The 23,089-nt window shown below is 43.6% G+C and overlaps 1 protein-coding gene across 6 annotated transcripts in view; it reads right to left on the reverse strand.

The window, feature by feature from the left end:
• The window catches only part of rapgef1b (Rap guanine nucleotide exchange factor (GEF) 1b), a 33,535-nt gene extending 21,689 nt beyond the window's left edge, over positions 1 to 11,846 (reverse strand). For 4 of the 6 annotated variants that reach the window (XM_048258508.1, XM_048258509.1, XM_048258510.1 and 1 more), the window contains exon 1: positions 6,970 to 7,133. In XM_048258508.1, coding sequence (XP_048114465.1) covers positions 6,970 to 7,060 — 91 coding nt within the window. In that variant the 5' untranslated portion in view covers positions 7,061 to 7,133. Of the gene's footprint in view, positions 1 to 6,969; positions 7,134 to 11,441 lie in introns of those variants that run through there. The other 2 variants (XM_048258507.1, XM_048258511.1) reach the window with 2 other exon arrangements.
• Positions 11,847 to 23,089: the final 11,243 nt, after the last annotated feature.

Consider the following 23,089-nt stretch of genomic DNA (forward strand, 5'->3'; position numbering starts at 1 on the left):
GTCACTGTGCTGGTAAAACAGGTATTCGTTTTTATAAAGTTTTTATAAAAACATGCCTTCATGTTAATCCTTCTGTGCGACACAAAATCCGGAAAACAGAAACTGATCGAAATCTGACAAATCTGTTCACTCAATCACAAACACTCAACTCCACAGCCATCACAGCTGCGTAAGCAAGAGACAGCTCAGTATCAGATCAACAAACCTTTGCGAAAGACAGATTAATTCGGGTTACCTAACTGAGCCGCCAGGAACACAAATCTGTATACACGTCATCTGAAACAACCACAATAACCTGAGAGGTACCCATCTTTTTTCCATTTGTATGGCATCACAATAACCTGAGAGGTACCCATCTTAATCTTAACCCATCTCTCAATATTGATGGTGCTTGGCATGATAAGACCTTTCAACTAAATACCAATGTCACCTGCTGAGACTGAGATGAGCAGGAAGGAGAGAACAAAATCAAGAGATTGCAGATGAGGAATGAGACAGCTCACAGCTCCACCATCACCACTAAAACCAGCATTTCCTTAGAATAACATGACAAGGATTCTGTGTAAAATAAAGGGTGTCTTAGGTGTGATGATCTTGAATTTCCCCTGGGGATCAATAAAGTATCTATCTATCTATCTATCTATCTATCTGATGATGGGTGACCAGCAGAACTTCTCTGACCATGTTGCCATGGTCGCCCAACTCCAGGTACAGGTCATGGTTATCTTATGCCTCGCCAACTGTCCTGCCCTTCCAACGTGCCTTGCGGCCTGTACAGTGAAACCCTTAAGGTGATGATAGCTGGGGCAACTTTTTTTGAGCAATGTTGCTGAGCAACCACATAACCAGTTCCATGTGTTCTGATTGGATGATCATGAAAATTTGCCTACTGATGATTAGTTCTTCAGAAAAAAAGGTTAACCAATACCAATGGGAACGTGCCAGAACAGAACAATGGGTACTTGCCCTGCAGCTTTTTTCCTTTTTTGTACCTTGTGCATCATCAGCTTTACAGATGATCCAGAATGCAGTGCCATAACTGGACTTCAATCAAACCAAAAGGGCACATGCTACCCTACTGATCATTGAGCTCCACTAGCTACCTGTGGGCGCCCGCACCAAATTCAAATCATTAATGCTGGCCTACAAAGTGATCTACAGTTCTGCACCCACTAACTCGAATGCTCTCAAAGACATACGCGACCATCTGACCACCACCTGTACTGCCGCCCGCATGCTCACAGCAATCCAAACTCCAACTCTTCTGTAGTACCCCGATTGTGGAACACACTACCAATTTCTACTAGAGCAGTGGTGTCCCTCTCCATCTTCAGAACCCTCTAGAAGACCCATCTTTTCCTCTCCTAACACCACTGACCACCCAACACACTCAACTTGCACTCGCACTTCTGCTCTGTCCAGTCCAACCCTCTTATCCACATCCAGTTCATCCCTTATACCAATGAAGTACTTATTAGTATAATGTCTCCTGTTCACTAGACCTTGATTGCTCTCTATTATTGGCAGGTCACGTTAGACAAAAGCATCAGCAAGCCTAAATGAACTCATGTAGAAGAGGAAGTATACACCGGCTCACTGACATTCAGGAATTCCATAACTTTTTCTCCTCTTCCAGCACTACTTCTCTGACTCTCTAACACACACACACACACACACACACACACACACACACACACACACACACACACACACACACACACACACACACACACACACACACACAACAAACAAACAAACAAACAAACAGACACACACACACACACACACACACACACGCACACACACACACAAATACACTCTGGTTTCTCTTTCTATGCTACGCTCCCATTATACACAGGAATTAGATAGGAATGCCACCTTGCAAAAGGGGCATTTCTGATGCCATGGTTGTATAGGGCACTGTCAGTCTATTGGAAGGACCCCTGCACAGCCTGTTCATACTGCTGTCTCTCAGCCATCCATACACAAAGGTCACACTGACTGCACATACTGCAGTAGAACATTGTCATTTGGTACCATATACTGTACCATGACAGATCAGATCAGACAGTGAAGCTGATTAGGGCAGACTGACTTCTGTCATTAGGATTTGATGACCAATGCCCGATAGATATATTTAGTGGTAAGAGGCTGTAAATATGCAAGGGTGTGTGTATGTGTGTGTGTGTTTTGATCACAGTGAGGTAGGAGATACTGTCCCTCTAGTCAGCAGCAGCTGTTCTCCCTCTACAAACCACAATGGACACACACAAGGCTGGATAATTAACAATGACAACAACACTTACACACAAGGTGGCAGCTGTTACACACACACACACACACATTTCTTCAGACATTTTGCTGGACACCTCTGACCTCAGCCTCTGGAATGCATGCTTCTGAGGAAATGGGGTGTGTGTGTGTGTGTGTGTGTGTGTGTGTGTGTGTGTGTGTTTTAGTGTTTACATGGGTATGTGTAAACGATGAGGTTGATTTTTGTGAGAAAAACTCATGTGTGCGTATATGTGTGTGTGTGTGTGTATATATGTTTCCGTTCCGAACAATGGCTTCTGGGTCGGGACAGGAAGCAGTATTGTGTGACTATCAGGGGCGGGGCCACAGACAGGAAATGACACGCCCATTCTGGTGTGAGCCTTTCTTGCCCACAAACACCACGCACACACACACACACACACACACAATATATACAAATTCTTATAAAGCTGACACCAATGCCACCTCTCAAGACACATTTATATGAAAACCAAGTAAATGGATGGATTCGGCATTAACCTTACCTACGAAGTTGTGTGTTTATGTCTATTTTTACATTTTTTTCATTATATACAGTGCATTACTTTCTCCTAGCATAACCATTCACCCAGTTTAGTGAGACCCTGGGTACATAAGGGGAGGGGGATTATAGCACCACGTACAGAGTGTAACACATAACATATAAGACACAACAAGGTGACAGACAGACAACAGAGGGACAAGACAGTTGACAAACACAAGGACGTATTATTAGCGATTGAGTAGAATGATCTGAGATTCACATTAGTTGGTCATGGTTAGGGTGTTTGAGGGGAGAGGGGTTTGGAAACATGTTATGCATGAGTGTGGAGAGTGTGTGCCTATGTGCATGTGTAAAGTGATCGCTGCAGGGGCAGAAGCAAAAGGGAAAAGAAAAAGAAAATAAATAAACTTTACATAACGGAGGAGGGAGCTATGTGTCTGGTAATGTACACATAACGGAGGAGGGAGCTATGTGTCTGGTAATGTACACATAACGGAGGAGGGAGCTATGTGTCTGGTAATGTACACGGCTTGTGGTTATGTTTTTTGTGGAATTTAGAAATGTCAAAAATGGGGACCAGGTGTCTTTAAAGGCTGATATTTGCTTCCTTCTGTGTGCATTGTGTTTCTCCATTGAAATGTGTTCTGAGATTAAATTTGTCCAGTGATCGATGTGGCAAGATTTATTTGATTTCCAGTTTTGGAGAACTACTTTCTGTGTGTTTATGTCTGTTGTGTAGTTTTTGTGATTGTGGTTGTGTGGTTGTCTCTGGGGCACTGATATAAATAGGCAGGACTCGATCTATAACACTCTCTGCAGAGAGGTCAATCTATACCTGCAGTAATTATCTAACCAGCGTGTGTGTGTGTGTGTGTGTGTGTGTGTGTGTGTGTGTCAGTGAGGGGAAAAAATCCTATTTATGTCTGGGGACGCTGATCTGACATATGAACACATTGAACTCAAATTAAAAATGAAAGAGGGAGAGAAAGGGAAAGAGAACCAGAAAACAATAGTGTCTCTCTGTGTGTGTGTGTGTGTGTGTGTGTGTGTGTGTGTGTGTGTGTACACGTCATTTGTGCATGTGTGTGTGTGTCTGTAGTCTCCGCAGGAGAGGTATTCTCTTTTGACACAGCGGCATGACCGCAGGAGGTCAGCAGGATGACCCGCGCTGATTACAAAGTCAGACATGCCATTACTGCTTCACCTTTCCTCTCACTTTCTCTCTCTCCCACCCTCCCTCGCTCCATCCATCCCTCCATCCCTTACATCCTCCTTCCATTCACCATCTGTCTGTCCATCCGTCCACCCGTCGGCTCCACACACGGACCCCAGCCCCTCACACCACCCATGGACTAGGTCCAACTGCACAGACACGGACTAAATGTAGAATGTGACTAATAATGCCCTCGTGGCAGAGGGATGAGTGGGGCAGCACCCGACTACATAGTGATGTGAACACTCACAGGAACCCAACCGAATGGGACTACAGCAGGCAGAGGGCAGGAGCAACAGTCAGCTATTAGACCACGCAGACTAGGGCAAGAGCAAAACAGAGAGCCAAATAAGCATGACTAATCAACATGACATGGCATGCCAAAACAGAACAAAATTCAGCTTTCTGAGATAGCATTCGGTGGCAGCAAGTCATTGAATTTGAATTTTCCCTTTGGGATCAATAAAGTATATATCTGTCTATCTGTCTATTGAGACATGTCTAAATCAAAACACTTCTGCCTTTTAAGATACCTTTGTTTTTGCTGAATTTTGAAAGCAGCATACATGTATCCTTCAGGCTGCCTTCAACCAAAGATTCTTTAGAACTTTTCTCTTCAACTCCCACTGATTAAGTCAGCTGTAGGTATCCTGGCAACAGTGTTCCGTGTTGCTAATTATGCTAGGTCGTCCAAAACGAAGTTCATAGCTGGTACCTTGATGCCTGCTACGGCAAGAGATTCATTAGACAGTTGAGGGCAGCGAGGCAGCTGGCAGCTGCTTTCCATTTGGGACAGACCCTAAGACTTAGAACATGGACAGGGCTATCTACAGAGTACAATGAACCCAAAGGGATGGATGTAACTACTAAGCTAAGAATATGGTGGACAGTGACATAAGCTTTAAGAGCGTCTGTGACTTCAGATCAGATCAATAATAACTTGGAAAGAACACCAGTTAGAGTGCAGAGATGCCTGAGCAAATGAAAGCACAGTGATGACTGACTTGACCAGTAGGAGGTGAGTGCGGAGCGCAGAACAGGATTCACATACGCACGCTTTAAATCACTGCTGTGACTTGCATTACAAGAATTTAGACTGATTAGAGAACAGAGATAACCTTCACCAGACCATATAAGATCCAACTATGACTGTGACCAGATCAGAGATGACTGTGGCAAAAGAAGTCAAAACAGAGGACACACAGTCTATGTCTGTCTCTCTCTATCACACACACACACACACACACACACACACACACAGAGAGAGATAGAGGGAGTATAAGATGTTAGGTAACCACTGTGCCCAAGTCAAATGAAACTAAATCGATATACATAACCGCAGGCACCATTTGGGTCTCTCACACACACAGTACACATGAACATAAACAGATCTGCACTCTTTCACCTCTCTCTCTCTCGCGCTTTTTGTCTGGTCTTTTTTTCACACTATATTCAGAGGGAAAAGAACAACCACCATGTGACTGACACAACAACACAGGCCCCCCCCCTCTCTCTCACACACACACACACACACACACACACCTAAACATGGTGGCATCCTCTGTGCGTCTAGAGTTCCACATTCCACCAGACACTCCACCCCAACACACACTATTTCTGCCCTTCTGCTTTATACACACTTTATTCCTGCTGATGCAGGAAAAACATACACACACACACACACACACACACATGTACATACAACCGCACAATCACACACACACACACACACACAGGAAATTATAGTAAAGGGACATTTTATGGTAATTTCCTTGTGCAGTGCGTGCCCTTAAAGGTTTAGCAAGTCTCACGTCTCTGAACCCTGTGGATAAGGGTAGCAGTGAAGGGTAGCTGTACATTTCCACTCTTATTTAACCTTCACCTGAAGAGCCATTGAGAGTTAGCAACGATTGTGTGTGTGTGTGTGTCTCTGTCTGCATATGTGTGTGTGTGTGTGTGTGTGTATGTCTCTCTGCATATATGTGAGTGTGTGTGTGTGTCTGCATGTGTCTCTGTGTGTGTCTGTGTCTCTCTCTCTCGCTCACTCTCTTTCTTTCTCTGTGTGTGTGTGTGTGCGTGTCTGCGTGCATGTTTTGAAAACAGCATATTACACCACCAAACAACCTACAATTATGCAATGATGGGAGAATCATCTGCTTCACCTCTCTCTCTCTCTCTCTCTCTCTCTCTCTCACACACACTCTCTCTCTCTCTCTCTCACTCTCTCTCTCTCTCACACTCACACACACACACACACACACACACACACACACACACACACACACACACACACACACACACACACACACACACACACACACACACACACACACACACACACACACGTTTTATTTAAGACACAAACTGAGATTTCAGATAGTCAAACACAAAGCACCGCAGTGCCTTCAGTCTTAGAGATCCCTATAGCTCCTCAAACAATCTTTTAAAGTTCCTATTGTTTCTCAAGCATGCTGTCCCAACCTTAGAGATCCCTTTAGTTTCTCAAACTAGTTTCATCTTTGTCTCCTCTCTCTCTTACACTTTGACCCTTGAACTTCAAAATGAGCACGTTGACAAACCCCCACACACACACACACACACACACACACACACAGTTTGAGTGTCTGTGTCTTATTTTCAGTTTTGTTCTTCCAAAAATAAACATGATAAATATGGAACTGCTTTGAACAGCGATTTCAGTAAATGAAATGGCAAAAAAAAGCCCAGAAAAAAAACTAAGGAAGAAAGGAACAAAATGAAAAAGGAAGAAAAATTGAAACTCCACAGCCACCAGGCAAACCAGCAGATGCAAACACTCTCCTTGACAGTCGTCAGCTAATGAAGCTCAGTCAGCTAACTGGTCATGCGATAAACAAAACAGGACTTGTTTACTTCTTGAATGGTAAATAAATAAGCATTTAAACACGCACTCACACACACACGCTTCCCTGAGACCTACCACTCCTCTTATCTGTCTCTTCCAGGTTAGGGCCATCCGGCACCTCAGCTTCTCCTGCTAACGGTTGGCGATTCCAGCTAGTATTCCCCATACGAGCGGCTTATGTCCATACACACGGTCCCGTATGACCACACAGGGAGAGGCACCTGCACACACTCGCATATGCATGCACTGAGCGTCTGCCTTTAATCCATTCATATGCCCTCAATTCCCACACCGCCCAGACAGACTGCTCCCATTCACCTTGTTACTCACACACACACACACACACACAGACACATAGAGAGAGACACACACACACACACACACACACACAAACACACATAGAGACACACACAAACACACACACACAAACACATAGAGACACACACAAACACACACAGACACACACAGTGTCCTGTGACCCTTGTTGACTCAGAAAATCTGCTGAGGGAATCAGCCAACACACACGTACACACTCAGCTCCACATGCCAATACTCATCAGACATCAAGACACTCGGACACTGCCTGAAGTTTAACACAAGACTCAGACAGACTCCATACGCCTCACCGGTCACCATGGCAACTGTACAGACAGCTTGAAGTGTGTGTGTGTGTGTGTGTGTGCGCCAGTCAGACATGGAATGAATTAATGACGTCCGAATGGAGATCGATCAAGCCTAGGGCTTAAACTGTTCTGTGCAGAGTGAGAGAGTGTGTGAGAGAGAGAGAGAGAGAGATGGAGTGAGAATAAGAGAGAGATGGAGACAGACAAAAGAGGCACTGAACCACTGAACTGAACCACTGATAACAATGTTGACGTAGAATAATGATCACCCTTATGATGACGTCAGACAATGATGTCTCCCTCTCTCTCTCTTATTCATTTGGAAGCCTCCCTCCATCACCCCATCTCATTTTCTATCTCACCCCCACAGTTCAGTCTCTCCATCCCAACCCCTCTTTCTCTTTCCAGCACAGTAGTGTATGCTGCCTCCAGTCTTCCCTCTATTGCCCTGCGTTTTCTTCTGATCCATAACTCAGAACATTCGAACATATGTTTTGGAAGTCGAATTCCAGTCGTTTGGAGGGCTCTCCCCGTATTGGGCCCCTGGGAAGTAGTTTTCAGTGTCCTTCCCCCCTCCTCTCTCTCGGTATTCTCTCTCTCTCTCTCTGTATCTACATCTGTCATTCATTCGTTTATCCTTTACTCAATCTCTCCATCTCCATTTTTGCCTTTTGTGGGAAAACTCCCTTTGCTGAACACACACACTCAGAGAGAGAGAGAGAGAGAGAGAGAAAGAGAGAAACGTGCTTTCTAATTACAGCACCTCAGTAGAGTTAGCCATGTCTGAATTCTACAGTGCTTATTACACTTAACCTCAGAGTAGTGACACACACTAGGAAACACACTCTTCTGGGCAACTAAACACAGTTATGGATACACATTAGGGTGTGTATTCTGTGTGTATTCTGTGTGTATGTGGCGGTGGTATCGGTTGCAGTGAGTGTGCTTGAGTGATTAGCAAATATACTCAAAGATGGACAAAAACACTTTAGTTACAAGTCACAGACAGATCCAGAGTTTGTTATTCAGGTTTGTCCTCAAGCCATCTACTAATTCCATCCTCCAGAAATGAGGAACTAGCATTTCTGAATCATGAGCGGGCACGGGCACACACACACACACACACACACACACACACACAAGCTAAAATAAGTGATAGATGAGCACATGTCGGAGTTGTAGCCAGTCAAAGAGTGAGTATTAGCACGGGTACTAAATATACCCGTCAACCAAAGTGCAGCTCCTCTCCTCTTCGGCCAATGATACAAAGGCTCCCCAAACAGACACAGACAGCAGCGCTGAGCAGTGCTGTGGTGTGGTGAAGAGCTCATCTCTCGCTGTGGGAACTACAGGTGATGAGCGAGCCTCAGGCCCCTCACAGTTTCAGATGTGCTTATTTACGGTGCTCATTTACTGTAAACTATCTAGCACAGCATTTTCTGTAGCAGTTCCAAAGTTGTGTCTGTGTGTGTGTGTGTGTGTGTGTGTATGTGTGCGTGTGGTATTTCAGTGTATTACATTACTTCACATAATTTTATGTTGAGTATTTGATTGAATGTACACAACAGCTTTATGAATATTGAGGGGTGTGTGTGTGTGTGTGTGTGTGGCAAGACATACCACATACCAATGGCACAAACAAACAAACAAAAACAACCACAACTAGAGAGGCACATACACATAAACACTGACACACATACGCATTTCATGTGTGTGTGTGAGAGAGAGAGAGTCAGAGAGAGAAAGAGAACGAGAGAGAGAGAGTGCTTTTGCCACACACTGTGACCTAATTCTTGCGGACCCCCTTGGCAAGGGTATTACTGATTTTACCGATTTAAACTCTCACTCACTCCCACTCTCCTGTTCACACACATATGCACACAGAGCTGGTACTTGGTGTCCCATTCATCAGGGGCACTTTGCTTAACAGGGTTTCCCCCACTGATTAAGCCCTCACACACTCACTCACACACACACACACACACACAGGGAAGTGGAGGGTGGGGAGATGGTCTTCCTGGTTTTGTTGGCGTTTTGGCGACATCACATCATAGACTTACTTTTGGATACCAACCAAAGGGGAGAGATGGGGAGGGGGTAGCAAATGAGAGGAAAGAAAGAGAGAGAGAGAGAGAGAGAGAGAGAGAGAGAGAGAGAGAGAGAGAAAGATAAAGCAGCAAAAGTCTTGTCTGGCATGTGTGTGTGTGTGTGTGTGTGTGTGTTATATTCTTTCTGTCTGGGTTGTAAGCAAAGTTATGATGGGAGATTATCGTTTCTATGGTGATAAAGCACCAAGCTAAGAAGGCATGTGACGTACATACATGTACAGACACACCACAGGTCGGTGGTTGCTGTGACTCCCGTGAAAAGGGATGTTTACAGATCACTGGAGCAGGCTCTCTCCCTGTACGCGCTCGCGCACTCACGCGCACTCACGCACACGCGCGCACACACACACACACACACACACCTGCATGCGCACGCACACACACACACACACACAGCATATCGACTCGCACGCACACATACATTCACCCTAAGGGGAAATCCACTAAATCAATAGAACCATAAGCATCACAGAACACACGCCAACAGGTCAGCAGGTGACCTATGACCCATTAAATGTACATGACCACACTTGTGCACAAGCACCCACTCTATCTCAAAGTTTAGTTAACAACCACATGGTTAAAGGGCTAAATACACACAGAGAAATGTCTGGGCAGGTTTAAGCAGCCAGAAGCGGAATGTATGAAGGTGTAGCCGCCTTGAGCTTCAGGCGACGCATTCTTGGGGTCCTCCAAAACGTTCACAATCACTTTGTTGACGCAACCGGGGAACACACTCACTCTCTCTCACACACACACACACTTACTAGCGACTGTAGGCCGGCATTTTCACAGATATGATCGTCGGCTCAACTCACGCTAATTTGTTGTTGGTCAGAAAGTCAGCAAGTTGTCATAAGCAGAGGAGACGTGCCACGTGCACAAATAGTCTGCATGCTCCCATATTCAAGAGCGATTTGCACTGTAGCTGCAAAAAGTTCATATGGCGCTTAAGAAAGTTCTCTACGTTAGACTAGGCCTACTAAAACACTGAAAGTTAAAAGCTGCTGAAACTGAAAATACCGGGCACTGTACACAGGCTTCGCTTGAATTCGAAATTTAGACAAGACTTAGGCTAGTCCGAATAACCAGAACAGGCTATCAATAGACTTGCATTCATAAGTTGTTACTATAACACTTAGGCCATCATAATTAACTAGTGGCCTACTCTAGCTTACGAAGTCCACAGATCGATCATCTTAAAATAATCACTCATGACTCATGATTTGCCAATGCAAAAATGAACAGAACTTTTCTTCTCCTGATGAACTGTCAATCTCACGTCAAAATAAACCAACACAACATAGGCTACTGACAGTAGCCTATAAAAACACTAACAGCCAGTTCGTCTGCTCATTTCTGACAGAAGGAGCTTTGTTGACCGACCGTCTCTCAGTCAACTGTGATTCCTTGTCAAGCCCCGCAGACCTCTGTGCCGTAAATCCTTTGAAAATTACAAAGCACAGACTGACCATCTTTCCACAACCGCTCAACACAACACAGATGTTTGGGTAGTTAATCGAGTAACAAACAAACCCCAGGTGACACATTGTAACCAACCGTTAGCTATAGCAAGCTCGTTGAAGTCCTAATACAAGCGATAGTCTAACCCGTGTGTTGACAACGATCAGGCGAGCAGTTAACTGGGCACTAGAACACCTAACCTGGGCCTACGTTATCACACACACACTTACACATCAGAAAACCCCACCAGCGACAAACATCGGGACGTGGGAGAGAGGCACCCGGTGGTGGGTGTCTGTCTGCTTGTGAGAGAGAGAAGCAGCTGGTTGCTGGAGCTGCTGACTGCGCTTACCTTGCTTGTTCTCTATATTGCCCGACATATCTGTGGGTGATCGCGTAGCCTATCCCCCGTTCACAGACAAAAAAGACAAGAAGCCAAGCGGCGTGGTCCGGCTGGTTCCCCCAAAGTCCTCACTTAGCCCGGCATTTTTCTCATGTGTCGGTTCGGCGAGGATACATGTAAAACGGGCTTGTTGGATCCTACTCTCTCTCTCTCGCTCCCTCTCTCTTTCTCTCTCTCTCACACACACACACAGACCACGGCTGCTGGTGGTGTGGCGTGGCGGAGGGTAGACCCGTCCCACTCTCTCCCTCCGTTACACACATGCATGCAGTAGCCTACACAAGCACACAGCAAACAGTACACAGTGCTCGAATCACGGCCACACACTGGGCGACAGCGCCATCCTCCGGTGGAAACCAGTGAAGCCCCCAAGGAACTCGCAGCCGCCAGCGTAAGCTATTTATTTCATTTACGAACGCCAAACATTTACGCAGTTAGGTGTAGGCCTAGGCCTATGGAGCGACGCATGCCATCGGACTACTAACAAACCATCACAGTTGGCCACAAGGACTCTGGGACATTTTAGAATTTTAAGATTATATCTCTCCCTCCCATTCTCTCTGTTCTCTCTTTCATTGAAATTTAAGGGAAGTTTGGCGAGCACAGTTGAAAATATGAAAATATATTTTATTATTTTATTTATTTTTATTATTTCTTTTTTATTTATTTTTTTAAAGATAATAAACAAAGACCTAATGAATTATTATAATCAATTATATGAAATGTGTATAGCCTACTGTTTCAACATATTTTAAAATGGAAGAAAAAGCTATTCAGTTGTTCTCTGTCTTTCACAAGAATGTATGCCCTGGGGTTGTGGTGAAGTCAGTAAATGTACTCTCAGTAGACCTGTCAGGACAATTCAGAAAAGGATGGCTGTGTGTGTGTGTGTGTGTGTGTGTGTGTGTGTGTGTGTGTGTGTGTGTGTGTGTGTGTGTGTGTGTGTGCGTGTGTGTGTGATAGAGAGAGAGCGACAGTGAGAGAGAGAAAGCGAGCGAGTGAGAGAGAGAGTTTCAAAGAGTTTCTTGAGTAAGGAAAGGGGAACACATGATTAAGTTGCTAGGCTGTAATTTGCTTTTTTCTCCAGACTTCCTCCACAGTCTAGAGCTCCAGCTCTGCTCCCCTGTCTCCCCCATGTCTGTTTATCTTAGGAAAGCTTGTCTCCTGCAAGCCAGTCTCTCGGTCACTCTCTCTTTCTGTTGCCCATGAAGTTGTTTCTCTCAGGGGAAAGTATTTCTGACTCTCAGGAGAATTACTCTGTCAATCTCCCCAATCTCATTGGGCTCAGCCGTGGAAGAATTTCTAATTCTGGCTTCCCAAACACAGGAACAAAACCATTACACAGTTGACAGAGCTCTGTGAAATGTCTTTGGGACATCAAAATTTGTGGAACACACTCCTGACATCTAGTGGTCATTTTTGATTAGTACAGGATAGTTCACTGATGTCTCATGCCAGACAAGAAGAGGTTTACAAACCCTCATATCAGGGTTTCCAAACCTTTTTTGGAAGGTGGCCCTATTTTGATGTCACAAAACGTTGGCGACCCCAATCATTCACAACATCTCTGTTGTACAGTCGAGATTGGTACTTTGATTTCCCCCAAATGTCCAAGCCAAGCTAATTAGTTTGGCTTTGTTGCACTTCAGGTTGTTTTGTTACTTTGTTTGGAATGTTGATCAAGCATGATTACGTCAAATTTATTTTTTCTCGTAGCCAGATGTAATGAAAGATCTGAATAGTTACTAATGGAAGAATGAAAAAATGAAGAAAAAAAATGAATAGTTACTTAACCTGGATATCATGGGGTTTTTAATATTTTTTTATTTAATGTATGTTGTTATGACCTAGGGGTAAGGCCACAACAAAAGAGGCAGTCGAGAGGTTGGATCTTTAACTAAAATATGGATTTATTAACCAAATTAACCAAATAACAATCAAACAGACAAACAGTGTGAGGTGGGTCCAAGTCAGTCATCAGTAATGCACGGATGCTGTGTGTTTGTAATGTGTCTGAGTGCAGTGTTGCATGTCCAAAACCCAAAGTAAGAATGGCCCTCTCAAGGGGACAGGAAGCAGCCCTCCTATCTGGATCATAATATATGTACCTAGTTACTGTGGTTGTCTTTGTCTAAGAGAGAGAGAGAAAGAGAGTGTGTGCGTGTGCGTGTGTGTGTGTGTGTGTGTGTGTGTGTGTGTGTGTGTGTGTGTGTGTGTGTGTGCTTGTATGTGTGTGTGTGTGTGTGTGTGTGTGTGTGTGTGTGTGTGTGTGTGTGAGTGTGTGTGTAATTGCTAGGTGAAAGAGTGTGAAATAAGCAATATAACAATGGTAAGATAAATCAATAATCAATAATCAATAATGTTCTTGTATTTTCAAGATTTCAAATGCAAATTTGATTAATGCCTTTGGGACAATAGATATCAGAGACAAATATCACAATGAACATATATAATTTGTTTATTCAGGGAATCCATGATGATATGGAATCTGTAATTTCTTGTGTCCTTTATAGTTTTACACAATACATAACAACTAAACATAGCCTGACATGATAATTTTGGTTGATAAGAATTTAGAAATTCTAAAATGTTTTTTTGTTGTTGATGATGATATGTGTGTGTGAGAGAGAATGCCAATAAGTGCCTGCGGTTGTGTGTATTGATTCAGTTTCATTTGACTTACTTGGGCACAAGTCATACACCCTGAGTGTGCATGCATGTGCGTGCACAGGGGGAAGGAGAGGGCTCTGGACCGCAGTGTGCAAGTTTCTGCCTGTCAAGTAAGTTTGCCTCCTTTGAATGCCGATCAGCTCCAGCTGGGATGACCAATACTAGCACTCTGGTATCTGTAACAACGTTCACTGTGCTTACATACATATATGTATAGTTGCTTTGGATATAAAAGCATTTGCTAAAAGAATACATTTAAATAAAAAATAATGTAGATGTATACAAAACAATCTTTTGGCTTGACTTTTACCTTACACCTGTAGCCTATTTAAAAATAAATCACATCACAATGACAGCATTAGACTTCATTTTCACAAAACTTGCCCACATAGTAAAAATGTAACTATGTCCATTTATGTCATGGTGAGCATCCCAACGAGATCAAAATGATTTGATTCTCAAATTTGATGTTCAAAAAGCAGGCAGCAATTTTCACAAAACTTGCCTTTGGATAATTCTGTATATGGTTGTGGTTCTTAGCAGAAATGTATAGTTCTGGATATTTTGGTCATTCAGCAGACGGTTAACTCTGGATGATCTTCTGGATGATGTTATGGTTATATGATTAGTTAGGAGACACATCGTTTTGGAAGATGTGCTGGATGTTATGATGTTATGTTGTGATGTTATGGTTATGGTTACTTTGCAGATACTTTTATGCAAAACGATGTGATGGGAAAAACATACTGTCCCATTATAACCAGACATTATGTGTAACTTGTTTCTGTGTTTTAGGTGCTACGTTTTCCCCTATATGCCTGGGGCCTACCTTTTCTTTCTGTACATTAAAGTTAAAATACAAATACAATGCAGATAAAAAGATAGATAGATAGATAGATAGATACTTTATTGATCCTCAGGGGAAATTCAAGAATGAAGAAGTTGGTCTATTTGTTCTTCCATTAGATCTTTTTTTTAAAACCAGTTTTATTGAAACAAGTGATAGTACATAGACAAATTAACACAGTTACCTTCAAGTAGTTAGTAAACATAGAAATGCTCAACAGAAAATATATAGAAAATATACATAACATTACATTAAATCATTATAAAAATAAAAACATAAGAAAAATAAATAAATAAATAAAAGGCAACCTTTACTCCTGCATGTATGTATTGAGTTCACACGTAAAAGCTTTAAGATTTGGAGGCTTTTTAATACATCTGCATTTATGGATTTATGGAATTTCCCTAATAAAATAAACAAGTTTAAAATAAAATCGATGTTAGGATCAGAGTGCTTAAAGTAAAAAATAATTTTTTTATGTGTTATTTCAATGTTTTTATTCATTTTAAATAATATATATCTCTCCAATCCAGTCCAGAAATTAGCTGAGTGCGTGCAAAAACAAATGAGACAAAGATTCTGGCTCTGTATCGCAAAAGGTGCATTTATCACCTTGAAAATGGGATGATGAACTCACCCTTGCCTGCAATTCTGGTATTGTCCACCAGATGGAGCTGTCCTGCCATAAATGAGAGAAGTGGCGAGGCTATTGGAGAGAGGGGGCAAGGGGATTTTTCTGACTGAGTGATTTGCTATTTGCCTCCATTATCAAATAACATGATAGTAATTATAATGTTTACACAGGTTTATAGTTTTTTTTTTCTTCTTCAATGTTTTATCATTTATGGTTATGGTACTTTTCTCATTTTCAGCTTTGGTGCTGTTTCTGAAATCATAAAGATATGAGAAGATAAATTGATCGGGGTTCAGAGTTTTCTGATATGATCTGTTGCAAGATTTTGTCTTGGTGAATGACTGCACAATCTCAAATCTCAATATAATCCAAAACCTGAAATCTCACAATATAGATACACACATGCCACAAACACACGCATGACATTATGAGCTCGCATACAAAAAGACTAATGTACATGTACATACACTTATATCATTTCTTCTTTTCAGTTTCTTGCATGCACACTTATTATCACTAAGTACAAAGGAATGTTGCCAACATCAAAGATCTCTCCAGTGTGAGATAAAGCTGTAAGTGTTCCCCAGTTGGTTTGCGCTGGGCTAACAGAGCAGGTATCTGTATCCTTCAGCCTCATTCAGATGCAATTCCAATGTTCTTACTGCATAGGACATCATTTTTACTTGAAGATCTAATAGAAGATTGATTGTGTGGGACTCCCCTTTGATCCTCTCCTCAATAACAATATAGGCTATGAATTGATGCAACATTCCTTATACCCTTTCAAATACACACACACACACACACACACAGACGCACACACACACATACGCACACACATACGCACACACACACACACACACACACACACGCACACACGCACAGACCCTCACACCAAACACAGACCATTACACACAAATGCACATACACACTTCAGTGCCCGCCTTTCATAGAGAGTGACAGAAATGGTTCGGAGGCCTCTGAAGACTGATCCAGATATTGATAATATTTCAAACAGGGGCGTCCAGTCAAAGGCTCCCCTGTTAGGCCGATAATCTGCTCTGAAGAGGGGCTTTGTGGAGGTCCAAGAGCCCGAGCACCTCCTCCAGACATTCCTCTGCGCCGGGCTGTGCGGCTACCTCTGAGGACAGGTGCGCGGATCAGAGGCAGGTGAGAGGAGCGGGGGTGGGGGGGGGGGGTTTGGAGCAGTCTCCTCAGGTGGGCTGAGGTCCATCGGCCCTTTGTGCATGCAGTTTCAGGTGAGCCTGTAATTTGTTCTGCAGGGCACAATGCTTTAGATGTGGAGGTATGGGTGAGGGGTGGGGGGTGTGATGAAGGCACTGACCTCACCTCTTGGGAAGGCCCTCTTCTTTTCCGACTTGATGGAGTGTAAGCTCTCTTTGCCTTCAACTTACAGCGAAGAGAAGCAGGTGTGGCATGCTGTCACGTTTATTTGATCATACACATCATCAGCGAAGTTGAGCCATTGCCTCAGTCATCTCTGAGTTTGATCAGATGGTTTTATTTGGTTTAATTCCTGTCTGACTCCCTGCAAGGTGTTTCAACTCCCTAGCCAGAGACCAGAGACCAAACATACTCGATCTGTCAGAGTAAGCCTCGCATATACCTACTCATTAAACTATGTTCAGCTCCTCATAATTTCTTAGACAGTGGCGAAAGTAACAAATTGAAAAGGGACAGGTTTACGTATTCGAATTTTAACTATTTGGAAATGGATACATTTTATATGATTAGATCATTTGATAGATTTTTTATTTATGGTTATACTAAAATGTGTGGGGAATTTAAAATTTGAATAGGAACTTATTCCATTGCTCTACAAACATGCACACATTCAGGTATGCTCCTAAAAAAAAAAAAGTTTGAAATGTTAGCCATTGGTTTATGAAATATGCATGTGTTATAGTCTCATATGCTTCCCTAGCTGTCAAGACCAAACCTAATTTATTGCATGCACTATCTAAAGAAAGAGTTTGACAGGGAGTAGATAATTCCATCAAATGTGCAAGAGCAATAAATCTGATTTAATTATATGGATTATATAGCTATGCTGGGGTAAGGAGCTCATGGAGGGTTATTCTGGATGAAAGGGGTATGAAAATGCTGTGTTTATTGTATTGCATTATTTGTGAGCTAAAACATGTGAGCATGTTGCAGGTCTATGACTATGCATGTGACAAATAAAGAAACTTGAAACTTGAAACATTGTTAATCAATCTTCAACATTTCTTCACTGTTACTAAAGAGAACTAAAGAGTGTAAGTGAACACATATTTAAAAAAATAATGCAGAAATAAAAATATAAAAACAGAACTCTTGGCATGGCATCGACACAAGCTGGTGAAGGTGACCTGTGTCTTGGGCCACAACCAGGCCACGGATTTAGAGGAAGTAAGCAAAATAAAGGCTTCGTGATATCTGCGTAGGGATCTGTCCTCTCACTCAGCGTGCGTAAATGTAGCGTGCAATCCGTCTCGCGCAAGCCGTTCTCTGACAGACACGTTAAATAGATGCAAGCGCGGGCGGTGACAGGGGACACAAAACGGTCCCGCGCTGGGTTACCGGCGAACAGGGCCGAGATGGAGCACAATAGAGGGTGATTACCTCGGTTAGAGCACGCCTGCCTCTCAACTGGCACCGGTGGTGATGGAGCATCATTGAGGCACATCGTACCATGGTGCTTCGGCATGGTCCACGGTCAAGTCTAGCGTGTTTAGCCGCAGCTAGCCCTCACGCTAGGGTCACTTTTGTCCAGTGGTCCATTGAATGTTGCCTAGTTGGTACTTGGCATGCTATGGCCTGTTCATATAACAACACGCACCTGACCAGGACATAACAATGTATAATTGATCATTAAACAATAGGCTGAGGTAAGTATTGGATTTAATACTTCCAGCACTGTTTAAACACATTTAGAAATATTAGATGTAAATAAGAAAACATGGACATTGTGCCCCACACCTTATTTTAACACTCATACAAAATATAATAGATGTGCATTGTCAGTTATTACAAGGCACATTGACTAAAACATTTACTCTGCAGTGCATATTTGAAATAAAACGGCATTCAGTCTAGCTCAGAAACAGATAAGAACTTATTACCAAAGGCTGTCCCTTTAAATATAGCTCCAGCTATTCAGCTATTGTGTAAGATATCATCACATTTCCCTGGGAGATTAAACCCTATTGCTGGAGCAGAATAATGGCTTTGAATGGCTCTGAATCTGGCAGGTCATTTGAGGGCCTGATAAAGCTACTGGTCCTTGGTGCAGATAGCGCGAGAAGGCGGGTGTGGGGCTTAGAGAGCGTGGAGGGTGGTGCAAGGTACGGTTGGTGATGGGGGGGGGGGCGTGCTCTGTGTCCACCTGGTCCTTGGTCATCAATAAGTCTGTCATCTCTACTAATATTGGACTCAGTAATGGCTGTGGGCGATTAGGACCACTTCCCTGCCTATTAACTGCATCTCTCATCCTCTCCAACCTGCGCCAAGGCAGAGAGAACAAAGGTGCGTTTGACGGAGCTCTGGGGCCCGGCGTGACTGCCCCGCGGCTCCCCCTCGTCTCACTGGCTGGACATAGAGGCTGCCCAAGAGCCCAGGCTCAGCTGAACCAGAGACGAGGCGGACAACAAGGTCAAAGTTCACAGCAGGCTACAATCCATGTGGATTGAAGGTGCTGTGAGTGACTGAGGGGCTGCTGAGAGCCAAAATGACGGTTCGGTGGTCACTTTTGCATCCAGTGGCTCTTGTGGACGTCTCTGCAGTGATTATAGACAGTATGGAGAAATAATTATTCATTTAGTGTTGCCCTTCTTACCACATTTTTTTTCTCTATAGCCTTTCCTGGCTCAAACTTCCTCTAGTCTCTTAATAGTCCTCATTTTGAACTTCATTTCTAAGTACAGGGATATCCAGCATCCAGTGCCTATTAACGATCCCTCTGAACCTTGTCAATACTGAAGATAAGAACTGCTGGCTATCAAAATAATAATATTTTTCTGTTTATACTACGTTCTGTGTGTGTGGAGACATGAGTTTATGGATCCTTTTGTTTGCCAGTCAAGATATAACCTTCTTTGCAAAACGCTGCCAAAACCACCACCGCCGCTTGGCAACCGCCAATTGGACGACTTAAAGCGCAGGTGTGCCGAGATTGGGGCTGATTCCAACCAGATCCTGACTCAGAAATGACCCGCATGCAGCATCACAGGACCAAGCGGCCCCCGATCCCCTACACTCCGAACTTGACCTCTAGAAATGTCTGAACCCGGTGTCCTTCCAGCGTATATCTGGCAAGCCACTCCTGGGATTGAGGAGGCTGGAGGGAGTTCAGTCGAGGCTGGAACATCTGCAGGGATCTGTGGAGGCTCAGTCTGATCTGCCCGGCTTAGGGTGACCCCCAGGCGGTTTTGGCAACTGGGTGTCAGGGCCAAACGGGACCCAGCAGCAACGCTGGTCTTGGGAAAGCATTCCTATTGGCACGGTTGCTCTCCACACTCATGTGATTCTCATCAAGCAGATAAGACTGTTGGATGGATGATTGCACACAAGTGTGCGTAAAGGCTTTAAGTGAAATGTTTGTTGTCGATGAAGAAAGGTGATTGGTACAGTAGGGAGATGGTAGACTGATGTTGACATTACATATCCCGGAGTTAAGTTGCCTAATACTGTCATAACACAGAGAATCCTTGAACAGGGCTTTTTGCTACAAATTAATTTGAAAGGAAAAGGTTTGCATGAAAGGGGAAAAAACACTCAGACCCTATGTGTGTATGTGGCCTACAGTGTAGGACCATTGAGAAGTTGTACCTTTCGAGTACAGGTATCTCACACTGGCACATCCAGACACGGGGAGATCGCCAAGTCCGACTTAGGCGAGGAGACAGAACGAGGCTTGGCCAAACAAAAGCAATCATCTTTTGATTAAAGCTCTAAGCATCCCCACCTGCCTCGGTAGACCGCGCGTCTTTCATCTGAATTCTGGCCTCCCCCTGACCCCCAGGTTTGCGTCTGTTATTTCCGGACAAAGGACAGCAGGAATCTCAAGACTGTTGCCTCAACCCCCAGCGCAGTCATCAGCGAAGACCAGGGGGGTTTAGGTATGGGGTGGGGTAAGTGGCGTGAGGGGTGGGGGCACAAGTATCTTTCATTAAAGTGAAAGGGTGGTGCCAGCAGACATCAAGACTGGGGGCATCACATCCTGGCAGGAGGGGAATAAAATGATTTTAAAGAACAAGTTTTTCCCACAAGTACTTTAATTTTTCATCTGGCACATACTAATTTTTGCCCTTTAGATTTTTCACCATTGCAGCTGTCACAAAACTGGACATATTAAGTCCAATTTAGAGTCTTTGGTGACATGTAGGTGTACAAGTTTACATCAATATTTACTTAGTCTGAGCAATTAAAATGCTAATTCAATTAGACAGCTGTTTTTACCAAGGAGGAGGTCAAGGAAACAGACACTGACTCAGTGGAGGGGTGAACTCCACGAGAACCCTGATTTTGAGTCACAGTCTGGGGCAGTGCTGGCAAGGCCATGGACAAAAGTGGCCTATAAACAGCATTCAATAGAAATCTTAAAGACGCCATACATTGGTTATCTACACACACAATCTTGGCAGAAATTAGTATTATCTATGAAAGTCACTGTGAGTGATTTAATCGTATGTTTTAAGGAGATTTGCCAAGGGGAACTAGTGTTGAAATGTTGGAACTGTTTTTAACTAATCACAACATGGGAAGGAATTTGGAAATGTTTATAACTAATCACAGTATTTTGCATTTTTAAATGTTGCATCAAGAAAATAATTTGTGTTCTATGTCCAACAAAAACAAAAGAATACATATGCAGGCACACATACAGTATGCACACACACACACACACACACACACATCCACAGCCATACAGCTTGACTAAATTAATAAGCATTATAAAACTCTCTGTATTTATTTAACAGTTGAGGCTACAGTGCCCCTCCTTCCTGCAGACATTCACGTTAAGACCGTGTTTGTTTGGACAGATGGCACGCTGTCCTCAGCTCCGGGTGCGCTCTTCTCATTTCAAACGCAACATCTCCCTCCCTCCCTCCCTCTCTCTTCCTAACCCCCCCTCCCCCTCCCCCTGTGCTGCTCTTCAAGAGTCCGCTGGCTACATGTACTTAATGCTTTAATAAGAGTTTGGGTTTGACTCTGCACTGGATGCTCCGGGTCCCAGGCCGGATCGCCTCTATCTCCCGGTGTATCTAAATCGGGATTTCCGCGCCGACCCGGTCCCGTCTGAGAAGCGTCTTGGTGGGATTTGGCCAAAGTGGAACCATGTGGGGGTTGATGCGGCGCTACCACGCATCCCTCTGTATCCCATCGCCTGTTTTTCACAGCCCCCTTCTCCGAGCAAAGCTCCCACAGCCGTGGGCCCATGGGCTGCTCTCGCTACCGCGGCTCTGGAATCCACCAGGGTTTAAGCAACGTGAACACAGAGAGCAAAAAGCTGATCAATCTTGAACTGGTGGATGGTATCTGAAATGCAGTAATAGCCACATTGTGATAACCACAATGATCATCCCCTTAACAGCTTGTCTCTGTGTTGCTCTTCATATAATACCTGGCTACCAGTTAAACATTTTTATCCATGCAAACCCAGACGCCTCAAACCCTCTCCACACCACAACTGTTGTTCAGGATGTCCATGTTAAATCTCTCTCATCTAAATCTAATGATTGTAATCTTGCCATCTTATCCATGGCAGGCCAGAAATAGGATGTGCTATTTATTGAAGGTAACCTTTTCTATCACTATGTGCTTCAAAATCCACATGAGAAGATTGTAGGAGGACATAAGTCAGTTTAATTATTGTACCTGTGCAGATGCAATAGAAACTCATGTATGTATTAACCTGTCATCCATCTGGGTTTGCACTCTTCACAAACTCTCTTACATACACCCACACCCACTTATGCACACACACACACACACACACACACACACACACACACACACACACACACATGCCACACGCACACACACACACACACACACACACACACACACACACACACACACACACACACACACACACACACACACACACACACACACACACACACACACTGCCAGTGATAATTATCAAAGAATATACCCATGTGGAACACTTGATGTAACGGATTTCGGTGACCTTTTTTTACCATTGTTTGAGAATGTCTGCTTGTACTATGTGTCAACAGTTGTTTTTTTTCTTTTGGAGATGACCCTCCAGTAAATCCTTCCTTTATTGCCGATTCCTCCCGTGTTCATCTCTGGAGATCAATGTTGCTCCATAGCTCATAACAAACCAATCAATACCCAGAGCAAATTTAATATCTTTGTTTGTTTTTTCTTTTTTTCAAGGCTACCCAGAGATTTGACCTTTCACACGGTGACGTGAAG

The sequence above is a fragment of the Alosa alosa genome, chromosome 12, assembly GCF_017589495.1.
Source record: "Alosa alosa isolate M-15738 ecotype Scorff River chromosome 12, AALO_Geno_1.1, whole genome shotgun sequence".
NCBI lineage: Eukaryota > Metazoa > Chordata > Actinopteri > Clupeiformes > Clupeidae > Alosa > Alosa alosa.